Source organism: Sciurus vulgaris (assembly GCF_902686455.1).
Source record: "Sciurus vulgaris genome assembly, chromosome: 3".
Lineage (NCBI taxonomy): Eukaryota > Metazoa > Chordata > Mammalia > Rodentia > Sciuridae > Sciurus > Sciurus vulgaris.
In genome coordinates this window covers 152,544,242-152,557,242 of record NC_136463.1, presented here as the reverse complement: position 1 = coordinate 152,557,242, position 13,001 = coordinate 152,544,242, and the positions used below count along the sequence as shown (strand labels likewise).

General features: G+C 36.0%; 1 protein-coding gene across 1 annotated transcript in view; it reads left to right on the top strand.

Annotated features, from left to right (window-relative positions):
• Positions 1–1,556: 1,556 nt before the first annotated feature.
• The window catches only part of FTCDNL1 (formiminotransferase cyclodeaminase N-terminal like), a 65,405-nt gene continuing 53,960 nt past the window's right edge, over positions 1,557–13,001 (top strand). Inside the window, exons 1-3 of the mRNA XM_079133114.1 lie at positions 1,557–1,798; positions 4,696–4,791; positions 6,002–6,151. Of these exons, the coding sequence (XP_078989240.1) occupies positions 1,687–1,798; positions 4,696–4,791; positions 6,002–6,105 (312 nt within the window). The 5' untranslated portion in view covers positions 1,557–1,686 and the 3' untranslated portion in view covers positions 6,106–6,151. The remainder of the gene's footprint in view (positions 1,799–4,695; positions 4,792–6,001; positions 6,152–13,001) is intronic.

The following is a 13,001-nucleotide window of genomic DNA, read 5'->3' as shown; positions in this document are numbered from 1 at the left end:
ACTCTCTTAGAGGAAACTGCCCCAACGCCTGATACTGGCGCTCATTTCAGTTTTTGCTGTGAAGGTAGATTTTCTAACACCATCTTTGTGTGATTTAGCTGTCCACAGGGAATCAAAATGTGGAATGAGAGGATGAAACTAATCCTTTCTTTTGCACTGTTAGGGGTTGCCATAAACACCATTTGTTAAAAAGCATAATTATGTTGGGAAAGTGCCTGATGAGACAATTAAGCTACATAAACACACTGAAAACAAATGAAAACCAGAAGACGCCCACACCCCTTGTGTAAAGCAAGTTTTTGTTTACACAGAAAGGAGAGAGGTCTGAGCTGCTCGATTACAACAATGTTATTAATGTCTAGAAAAACCTAATGATCCTATTTTTATAAATTTTCATTGATGAGATGATGGTCAAAATATGAAAACTTGCCTGCACACTTCAACTAACCCCAAAGTGCTGCATCCCTCTAGGTTAAGATGATCAGGTTAACAATCCTAGTAAACAGAAAACAGCACATTTATTTGTGGAGAGCACCATTATTTGTACTCCCTTTTACCTTAAATTTGTAAGTTTCATTTGTTTGAGGGTTGGACACCATTAACGGCAGTGTCTGTCATGTGGTGGCATTTCCAGGACAAAAAATGACCCTCATCAAAAATTTGTCAGATGAATTCGTGAGGGCATTAATTTTTAGTTATGATATTTAAAGAAGTTAACATTACAATGGCCTGATTTTGAAAAGGGGAATTGTTTTCTTATATTTTAAGGTGTTTTAATTCCTTTAGTTCATAATGTTGTTTGAGGTGTGGAAAGATGAGTTGACAAATGCCATTCTAGAACACTTGAATCAATGCAACCTACAAAACTTGTGAAATTAAGCCATTTTCAACAAAAGATCAGTCACATGTACCAGAATATGCTTCATGTTTTAGTTCAAAGCAGAGTTCTGTGAAAAAATTTTAAACTGATATAAAAACTTTGGAGATCAAAGAAAGAGGAACTTAGTCAATCAAATAGTTGTCATTCAGAGCACCCAAATGGGCCTCTTGATTGTATAATGTCCATGACCTGACCTGTGGATATAATTTTTTTTTTTTTTTTTTTGCCACAAGAATAGTCTTTTTAAGATTTGGCATAAAAATAATATTAATCTTCCTCATTCCCCTTTTATGCATTTCCCAAGTAAGTCTAGTTTTTCTAGTTTTTATAAATGGATCCTGTCTGTTAATATTACAGACCTAGGGCTGGGGATATAGCTCAGTTGGTAGAGTTCTTGCTTCACAAGCACAAGGCCCTGGGTTCAATCCCCAGTACTGCAAAAAAAAAAAAAAAAAAAAAAAAAAAAAAAAAAAAGCATGCCTAAATAACATACTTGAATGCAAATGTTTCCCTTATATGACAGAGTCCAGGCTAATTTGCCAGGCATCTTCAGGGTTGTTACTATGCTCATAATTTCATACATGCATGACCATGTTCATATGAACAATACACATGGTATTCTGTTTGAGTTAGTCTGAGACTTTTACATGTTTTCTAGGAATAAAATAGTGAAGTGTTCATATTATGACTACCAGATTTCTAAAAAGTTGTGATTTTTATGGTTAATGAACATGAAAATATGAATGAACTCTAGAGACTGAAATAAAGGGTCTTTTTTTTTTTTTTCTTCTTCTTCCAGAAAAATCATGTCCTCCTCCAGACTGGGGCTCTGTTTGGCTGTCTGCTTACTAAACATTTCAGAAGCCAGAAAAAAATATGTTGTCGAGAACATAGCAAAAGCAGCTTTTGAAAAAAATGGTAGGGACAACAGACAGTTGAAGTGGATATTGCAGTGTTTTGATGATACAGTCATTTTTGTGCTCTACATCTATAGACCACTTTCTAGAATTCCCCTTTGGTCTTGAGCTGTTACAGCTTCCTCTGCAGCAACTGCAGGATACTGAGATAAATCACTTAACTCAGATGTGCACAGATACCCTTTTTAAATGTCTGCACAAATTCAGCAGTGTGGCTCTTCACATTTATATAAGTCTCTGAGATGTGAATTGTTCAGGATAGATTTACATAAAAGCCTAATACTTCCCTCACGGACGTTTTATTTTGGTCATTAATAAAATAACAGAGTAGTACATTATGCTTTTTATTTAGCAGGTTAAATGGAAAATAAACTTGCCAAACATGAACCACTTTTCAAAGCACTCCTGCTAGTAAAGCCTGTGCTATCTTTACAGTATTATTATTTCTAGTCCATTTTATCTGTTTAAAAAAAAAAAAACTGTTAGGCAGTTGTGTTTAAGTGATGCATGTAAGGTCACTCAGAAATTCAGTAATAGAAAATTGGAACTCTTCTGGGCAAGGTGGCACACACCTGTAATCCCAGTGACTTGAGAAGCTGAGGCAGGAGGATATCGAGTTCCAAGCCAGCCTCAGAAACTTATCCAGGCCCTAAGCAACTCAGTAAAACCCTGTCTCTAAATAAAACACAAAAAAGGGCTGAGGATATGGTTCAGTGGTTAAGTGCCCCTGGGTTCAATCTGCAGTACAATAAACAAAACAAATAAACCCCCCAAAACATAGAAGACTAGAATTTAAGCCTCCATACTCCCTGGGACCATATTACTATGAGAAATACTGCTATATTTTTTTTTCACCTTTCATAAAATGTTCATGTGATGACACATGATTTAGATATCATTTGTTTTTACTTTCACACCCAAGACATATATACAAACTTCCAATCATTTAAATAGAAATGCCTTTTTATTAAGTCAGTAGCTTTTTGGCAACAGGTGAACATTAGGGTCACAGTCCTAAAGCATTTGCAACAGTACATTTTGATTTATGATTGTTATTTTTTTATGTGGTTTTCATGAGAAAGAAATGTTTCTCCCCAGCCCATCTCTAACTAGGAGCACATTTAAATTACTGTCTTGCAACTTTGAGCTGGAAATGTCTATGAAAACTCCTGATAATTGCTGATTTAAAAACCCCTTTGGAGACTGCGTGCAGCTATTTTTTTTTGCACGCTCTTTGTGGGAAGAGCCAGCTTGGGCTCTTCATTGTCAAAAACAGTACATCTAATGGGAGTGGGTTACCTGTGTCTGTGATTGAGTGAATGTGCAGAGACATTTGTGGAAGACACACACTGATGGATGCCTGGGTCTCATCTCACAGTTTTTATCAGCTTATTAGTGGCAGCCGCTCAAATGGAATTATAGCTATTATACTCCATTACAAATCCCAAACAATTTACTTCCGCTGAGATTCATACTGACAGCTCCTCCTGCCAGCACTCATTTTTTTCCTATATGCATGCTTAAGAAATTGCAGGCGAGAGTGTTTCATTCTTTCAGCATTTGATTCAATTGAATCATACGAAACTGAGAATAAAAGCCTTTCAGAAGATGATTTAGGATGAGAAAAAAAAATAAATCATTTCTTTTTTTTTTTTTTCCAGGAGCTAAAGTATGTTGAAAAACTAGATAAAATAGGAGGTTGCATGATTTTGTTCTTGCCTCATCTTTTATAGTTTTAAAAATGCAGGGAAGGTAGCACTAGTTAAGAAAGTGAACCTGTTGTTTTACAAATAATTTAAAGGCATTTACTTTTAAGCGAGTGGAATAAAACTATATAAACTTTATTTTTTTCTCATTAACCAATGTGAGCACATTTAAATGACCTAAAAAAGGTCTTAGGTAAAGGAACCTGAGTTATAAATTTTAGACCTACACCAGGGCAGGGCTCTATAGGTGCTTGTTTTGACTCTAAGTAAGTGACATATGTTTATCTTCTCATGCTATTAAAATTAATAGTGTAGGGCTGCTGTAAGCTGTAGTTCCTGGGTGTAACTTCTTTTTCCTTTTCTCTGAAAAGATTAGTTGTTAAGCTGCCAGGAGACAGGGGGACAAGGTATAATAGCATAGCTAAAGGTTTAATTACTGCCTAAAAACTTTTGTCCTTCACTTTGAATTTGCTTTTGTAGGCTTTAGGGGGAGTTTTAAGGAGCCTGGGCCAGGCTTGTAAACTTCAAAAATAACTTGGAGTTTATGTATGGCTGCCATACAAGGGTATGGCAGCTTTCTCCTCCAGGTTACACATTCAAGTGAGTCATAAGCCACCAAAAGCTGGAAGTCATTAACATCTGAAAGCTGTTGGTGGCCTCTAGAAAGGAGATGGTGGAGTCAGAACAGATTCTAATGGACAGGTGCATGCACACCAGAGACCTCTGATCTATGCACTAATTGGCCTATCCTAGTTTTTCCAGGTTTCACATGCTGACCATACAGTTTAATTTCTAGATTTTGGAAGGAAATATTGACAAGGCTTAGGAGATGAGCTTGATAAGGGGCAAAATTTAGAATGATACAATTTTACCATTGATCAAAGGGACTACCCTCTTAGACTTAGTTAAGAAAATTTTGGCAGAAAGTTTTGACTGAGTTAAGAAAAATTTTGCAAATTTGGCAAGGCGAAGAGAAGGACTCTCGGGTATCAAATGTGTGTCTGAGCTTAGATATCCGTAAGATGCTGTAAGAAGTGGGCATCACTACTAATGATTTCATTCTTAACAGTGTCTCAAAGCTCCCTTCCCAGAGTTTTTTCTACCAGACTTAATTTAATAGTATCAGAAGAATGAAAGTATAAAAATTCATTATAGAAAATATTCTTGCATTTTTGTGATATTTTCTTTACAGGGCAGAAACATCCTGAAGTATCAGTGCTCAATATATTTTCTGATCAAGATTACAACAGATCAGTTATTACAATAGCAACTTCTGTTGATAAGTTGGGTAAGAGTTTCATTTGACTTTACATATATGTCATTTTTGGTGAAGGGTAGGCTTCAGGTATCTTCCTTAACTATTGATTTCCTGTGTAAATCTGAAGAGTCTACCCCCAAATTTTATTTCACCCTTTTGAGTACATCTCAAACATTTCCTGTTTCCTCTTTGTTACAATGGACCTTTTGGCCCAAGAGTTAGTAACATCCTATGCTGAAGATGATCAACTGTCTTTTGTGGGTAATACATTCAGGTTTTTAACCTATGTAGTTGTAGTTTTGAAGTCAGCCTTGATGTCACTGATAAGTTGACATGGAATGAAATATGCTAAGCAGTTATGTTTTGGGTTGGTAGCCTGAAGTCTTCATTTGGGCCATAGGTTGAAATGAAATGAGCTTCATGTCTCATAGGGATATTGTAGTGTTTGGTAGGACAACTTGAATTTGAAGAATCATAATTGTGAACAAAAGCCTATCTTATCTTAATATTGCCTGGTAAAGGACCCAAAATATTTTCAAATAAACTAACCTTCAATTTGGCAGATTGTTTTCTTTGAAAAGTACGTTTTCTTGAAGTTTAAAGGGCTGACCACTAACTCCCAGCAGGCATAAGACAGATTATCTTGACTGTTAATCATAACATAAGATGGAAAATCTGCTTTTATCTTCATGAAAATGATCACACTATACTGCTAATGGAAACTCAGAATAATAACAAAACTCTTGGTGTCTATAATATGTATTTAGATATAATAATTCAGTTAATTACTAGATAAGAGCAAAACTAAAATGTACTTCTAAAGTTTTATGAACTTTTTGTATATCTTAATATAATTACTTACAAATCATTCTGGAAATTAAAAGAAATTTTATCAGATAAATTGGAGAAAATTGAAGAAAATAAAAGTAACCAACTATAAAAAAGTAACAAAATTGTTTAAGACCAATAACATTGCATAATTATTCCGTTTTAGGGAGGAAAATGCTGGAAGAAATACAAAGTTTTATGATGGTTGAGCGGTGGGGTGAGGGGAAATGTTGAATCTTTTATTTTTCAATTATTTATTTTGGTTGAAAAAAAACCTTTAGTACAGATTACGAAAAAAGAACAGCTAGTGGAACAATAAAAATCATAGCTTCCTCTTTAGAAATAATTGAAAGTTTAATAATGGTTTTTTTTTTTTTTTTTTTTTTTTTTACAATTTCACATTTTTAGGCAGGCAGTTGTGTTCTGGCTGCCTGCTTGGAGGCCTTCCAGGTCATAGACATGGAGGTTCAAGGAGTCCACCCTTGCCTGGGAGCAGTGGACCTGATCCCCATTTAGGCTCTCTCTGGTGTTGGAGTGGAGGAATGTGGAGCTGTGGCCACAAGTAAGAGAAAGTTTTGGGTTGTTATTCCTGTTGGAAACTGTTTTTACAAACCTAAACAGTCTGTGACAAGCTAATCACTCCTCAACTCCCTGGGAAAAGTCAGTCCTGAAGAATAATGTCAACAAGGGTTAGGGTGCACACTGTCTTTGTGACTTAGTCTTCCCCTTTCCATGCCATGCCTGCTGTGGGATGTAGCAAAAAAAAAAAAAAAGCCATCAATAATTTTGTCTCTTACAAATTCACAGTAGATTGTGAGGAAACAGCAGTCCTTTCTAATGAGTTTCTCTGACTCTCAGTACAGAATGATGGCTTGTTTTGCCCATCTGTGTCCTATTTTCTTGAGCAGGGGTAATGGTGAGGTTGAAAAACCACTTAAATGTAAACTCCTACCCCTTTTCCCTCTGATTTTTTCTTCCTTTTTTTCCTATGCACAACTTTCTCTAAGATTTTCTGTAGAGCTGATCTGTCATGTGCCTGATTTCAACCCTAGGGCCAAGTTTAATTTGGAAAATGTGAGCCGTGTCACTTGAGGTGCTTTTGAATTTGGCAAATTGGGAGAAAAGAAAGACCTTTTTGCCTGGACTGTCTCGCTGCACCATGGTTAATTATGAGATGCAGAGGCTCATAACCTTTGGGGAAAAGCCCGCCTAAGGATAATTGCATTCTTCTCTGTATGACCTCAAAAATCCCTCTATGATGTTGCCTCATTTTTATTTAATAGTGAATTGTCTAACATTTGGGATGTCGATTTGGATTTTGGCTGAGTTACATCAAACCCCAGAAATAGGAAAGGAGACTTGTTTCCAAAGGGGCAACTTTACTGCTATGCTGCTTTTTAATGTGACCTGACAGCTAAGTGGTGATTTCCCAAGCAAATCTTAGCTCCAAATTTGCTTTACTTTTGATCCAAGAAAGAGTTAAAATTTTAGCATGGAGGAAAATATGTTTCACACTGAAACGAGGAGCTTAGAATTGTCCAGACCAGAATAATGATTTTAATTGTCTTCAAAACAATTATAGGCAATTACATTAACTCTCAAATTAGCTAGTACATGAAGTTCTTCCTTACATCAGGACTAGACCCCCCTTCCCCTCAGATGTTCCTGCTGTGTAGGAGACGGTGGAGAACCAGAGGGTCTGGACACAGTTTTTCTCCCTTCCCTTGCCCTTTTGCTTCATTGGCAGCTACTGTACCTCATGATTTAAACATGGACATTTCTAATTAAATGAGAGCTCAGCTGCATTCTTGAACTAATTTATAACATTTGATTTGAAATGTAATAGCTTCAATCTTCATCTGATTAAAAACAGTCATATACTGTACATGGTTACTATTTTGATGCTCCAACATGCAGTTTTTATTTTTACTTTCCCCTTTCTACACAGCTGTTCATCTAATATCATCCAAATTTTTTTAAGGTTTTTTTTTTTTTTTCCTGTAACTGCATGCTCAGGCATTCTTATGAGGCAGAACTATTCACATTCTAGGATCCTGCTGTTTTCAGAACAGTGAGGAGATGTTTTTCACTAGAGTAACCCCTTTCCAGGGAAACAACTTTCAAATAAATTAGTTAACTTTCTTTGGGACAGAGCACAGCACAGGACATTCTGGTGACATGAAACACAGTTAATATTAATATGTGTACCTGACATATGCTTTGTTTACAAAAATTCTGCTGTGAGCCTACTTACACCTTAAGGAAGGGTTTCTTAAAGTAGGTCCAAAATTGGTGTTAAAGGACTTTATATACACTGTCAACATTATTTGTAAGTTTTTATGCATGTGCTTTTTTGTATACATAAGAGAAACACATACATATAATTTTGCATATAAGTTTTTGTTGGAGAACTTGTAGAATAAAGGGAAAAGCAATGCAAAAGTGAGAACAGACCGAATTCAAAGATGGGCAGACTTCAGTGTGATGGTCCAGAACTTAGAGACAGAGGAGTATGGGAAAAACCTTCTTGGGAATGTTAAGAAATGAGGCTCAAGAGGCCAAGTTAAGAAGCTTTGGAGGCCAGGTTCAGGAGTTCAAACTTATCCTAAAGGCAGTGGGAGCTATGGCAGTGTTTTCAGCAAGGAAACAGTATGATTGACTTCGAGTTTAGGAAGATCATCTTGTCTGCATAATAGAAAATGAATACAATGGAGAATGGCAGAGAGTAGAGAAGCAGGTGGACCAGGTTGGGAGGATAATACTGGCTTAAGATAATAGAGAATAAGCAGGTCTCACAGGAGGTTGGAGGTTAGGGAAGAAAGAAGTAGTATGATGGTATCATCCCTCCCATACAAACAGTGCAAGAATGAGGACTTAAATAACATGGACACACATCTCACTTGCTGCCATTGGGCTATGGATTTATAGCTTAAAGCTCAGAAGAAACATGTATTACATATTTATATGTATGTTATATGCATATATATGTATATATATATATACATATATATATATATAGTCTATGTTTATTTAAAGCTGATAGAGTTTTTTCTAATACTTTGGACTTTGACTTTCATTTTCTATAAAAACCCACCATTCCATCTATTAGGTTACATCTAATGTTTACTTCTATTTTGTCTCTAAAATTTCCCCTCTCCTCCCACCCTCTTTCCCTTTCTTGTTTCTTCCTTCCTTCCCTTTCCTGATTTTTTAAATCAAAATTATGCATGTGACTAAAAAATAAAATATTCTATAGGGTTTATTTAAAAAAATCTTAAGTACCTCCCAATTCCCTACCCTCACCGCTTCGGTTTCCTTCTCTCAGAACCAAGTACTTTCAGTGCTTTACCTTATTATTGAAGTTGTAACTCCAGGTATCTTTTTTTTTTTTTTTTTTTTAAATTTCAAATATATTTTATTATTTTAAATTCTGCTTACTTCCACAATTTTATCTTTATCCAACATTTCTGTGTAGAGTACAGGAAAAAATGTATATGCCAATTAGGAAGTGGTATAATATATGAAAGTATATCTTTAGACCTGCAATTTAACAGAACTTATGTATCACTTTTAAAGTGATATTTAAAGTATATATATATATATATTTTTTTTTTTTATTGTAAACAAATGGGATACATGTTGTTTCTCTGATTGTACATGGCGTAAAGGCATACCATTTGTGTCCAGGTATCTTAATTGGCATGTCTTGGTTTTTCAGTCTTAGGCTTTCTATTGACTTCTCACTGAAGATAATGAGAATTTAGTTTCGCTCTACCCTCACCCCAACACACACACACACACACTCACACCTTTCCTAATCCTCTCTCCTCTTTGTGTATCAAAATTTGGGTTAATTTTTAGTGGTTTTATTATAACTCTGTAAACATTATCCACAATGAATCATTTAGACTTTTATTATTTTATACTTTTTGCATAACTTTCTTTTTGCTGGAGTTGCTCTTTATCATTTTGATGATTTGTTTACTTGGTATTTTATATGCATTAATGCACTATATAATGATGTTTCAGTCAATGACACTGCAGATACAATGGTATGTAGTACCCTATAGTCTAGGGGTTAGTAGGCTATTCTAGTTAGGTTTGTGTAAATACACTTTGTGATGTTTTCATAATGACAAAATCTAATGATGCATATCTTAGAGTGTATCTCCAATAAGCAATGCATGGTTGTACTTATCACTGGTTCAACCCCAAATTCTATCAATAACTACATTTATGCATGCATTCAGATAGAACAGTTCATGCATTGAGTACTCTTTTTCAAATTCATTTTCTTAACTATCTTCTAGAACTCTCTGACCTATTCTAATAATGACCAGTTGCCCTCAGTGCATTGAGTATACTGTCATTATAGGATCTTCCTTTGCCATCTTAAGGGTTGTCTTTGCCTTTCTCCATATTAGATCCACTGATTCCTGAATGTGAATCACTTTTATTTCCCTCTTTTTCTTTCTTAGTTTATGCTCCTCCTTCTCCCCCCCGCCCCCGTAGACTATATCCTCTACTTGCTTTGAAGAAAAAAATGTGATGTACACTTTAGAGATCTTGCATGTTTGAAAATGCCATTATTTTATCATCACATTTTATTGTTAGTTTGGCTAGGTATAGAATTCTGTGTAAGAATAACTTTATTTTGGAGACATTGTGTTATTGAGTTCTTATTTCCATGTTGCTAATGAGACTTCTGAAATCTGGAGGATTCTTGATCCTTTGTACGTAACCCATTATTTGTCTGGAAGCTTACGAAATTTTGTTCCTAGTGTTCTGAAATTTCTGTGATGTGTCTTTGTGTGGGTCACTTTTCATTCTTTATACTAGATACTTTTTGTACTTGAAACTGGTTCTTCAGTGTTGGACAATTTTCTTAAATTATGTCATTGATGATTTCTTCCATTTTCTCAGTTCTTTCTGGAAGCCCTATTTTATGTACTTTTTAAAAATTTTTATTTGTTCTTTTTAATTATACATGACAGTACAATGTATTTTCACATATCATATATACATGGAGTATAACTTCCCATTTTTGTGGTTGTACATGATGTGGAATTACACTGGTTGTATATTCATATAAGAAGAGGAAAGTTTTGTCTGATTTAGTCTACCTTCTTTCCTATTCCTATCCTCCTCCCTTCCCTTGGTTCCCGTTTATCTAATCCACTGAACTTCTATTCATTCCTCGAAATCTCCTACCCCCATTATGAATCAGCATCCTCATATCCACATATCAGAGGAACATTCAACCTTTGGGGTTTCTGGGATTGGGAAGCCTTATTTTATAGTAGAAATTTTCTACTAATCTACATTTCTTTTATTTTCTCTTATTTTATATTTATTTATATTTTTGCTCTACTTTCTGGTGTATTTCCTCTACTTTATTTCTCAAGACTTCAGTAAAATTTTCACTTGTTCTATATTAATTTCCAAGAGCTTTTATTTATTCTCTGAATGTCCCATTTATTTTGTTAAAATAATGTCCTGGCCTTATCTCATGAATGCATTAACAAAGGACGATTTTGGCATTTTATTCTTGCATAGTGTCAGTAGTCCCCCAACCCCAGTGAACTTTTTTTCCCCCTGCTTTCCTTAGATGTCATTTGTAGGTATCTGAGTGAACACCAGAATACTAAGTGGATTCTCTTAGTGTGTATATTGGGTTTAAGGTGTAGGGTGAGCTAGCTGGGTTGTTTCTCTGGGGAACTCCCATGTCAATGTTCTTTTGGTCTTCCCCCTGGGCTGTTGAATGTGGATTACCGCCGCTCCCAGCCTGGGTTGCTCCAAGCGGCTTGCCACCGCTTCTTGCTCTTACGGCCCGACCAGCGGGACAAAAGACATGTACTCTTCAGAAGTTCATGAAGCAGCTTCCTGTTTATTCAGATAACCCCCTCAATATATAAGCAGTCTCATGCATAAGCAATTGTAACCACATATGTCCATCCAATCCTGTTAAAGGTCAAGCGATCACTAGCTCAAGCATACATGTAAAGTATATCTGTCCACGCGCTAGGCGGCTGAACTGATTATCATACAGCCAATTGTAAACGCTTCCTGCCTTTCTCCAGGCATAATCAGGACGCCGTTTGCTCTCTGCCAGTCACCATCTTTAGATGCACGTGGCGTAACCCTAGGCCCCGGGTCTCGCCTGCCACAGTTGAAGTTCCCTGAAGAAGGATCTTCTTCAATTCAGAGTGTAAGGCAGCAGCCACTGTCCTGAAAGAAGGCCAAAAAGTTCTCAGCACTTAATTTGTAAATATCTCTTAATTTCCCTCTTTTCATGAATCACACCTGCTCTAAACTGTGCATGGTACTTCCCAGCCAGACACCTTGTGCTTCACCTCTTGCATCCTCTGCAGGGATGAGTTAAGGCAGCTGCCTGTCTGTGTGGCACTTACCAGTTCTGTTTCCAAGTGTCCATCCTGTCAAGTCAGGTTGTTTCTCTGCTGTCTCTTTTGCTGACTGATGTCTGCTAAGTCACTTACCAGTCGTATGTGCTCTCCAACTTTCAGTGCTATTGCCTCCTCTTTTATTTTCTGTTTGAGTAAATGTTTTAAACAGTCTCTTTGCTATCTTTCTCTTAGTGTTTTTGGTAGAAGTGAAAGAAACATATGGACTTACTCTTCCATCTCTACCTGAAGTTTTTACTTCTCTAATTCATGGTGATTTTAATTATGAATTTGGAGCCATTGGTAAATGTTTAGGAACACTCTCTTTTAACTGGTTTCTTTCTCAGTTTTGAAGGTATTTTGTGTGGATTTCTGGACTTCTCTAAGTTTTGTATATTTTCTCCATGTGATTTTCCGTGGACTTCTGTGCTTTCTATGTTTTCACATCTCCCTTACTCACTCTTCCACATGCAGGAAGGAACCATGGTCTCTGTCACATGACCCTTTTGCCTGCACACTCACTTTCACGAGGAAGCTTGAGTGTTAGAGAGAAGTGGTAGGTAGAAGTGCTTAGACAAACTCTCCCTAGGATTTCCTAGTGAAAATGTGCCTACCTCCTATGTAGGCTCAGAATGTTCAGCTTAAAAAGTCTGGACCATAACCTTCAGTGTTATAAATGATAGGGGAGTAGTTTTTATGTCATTAATGTCATTAACCAAATGAAATAATGTTTTTGCCCTGCCACATGAATTGAGGTTATTGTTTAGGAGATGAGAAAGATCAAATGCTAAGTTATATAAATGAAAAAATAGCTTTTGCATGTTTGATTTTTATTTTTTTCATTTCAAATATATAAAACATTAATGAATTTGATTACAATCATCAGCCTCATAGATATATTTAAAAGTATTTTTATGACTTGGAGGACATGTGCCATGACAAATTCACAGAGTGTCAACACTTGCATGGTAGTCTTGAGACCCTTTGATTACCTCATTACAGATTGTCAAA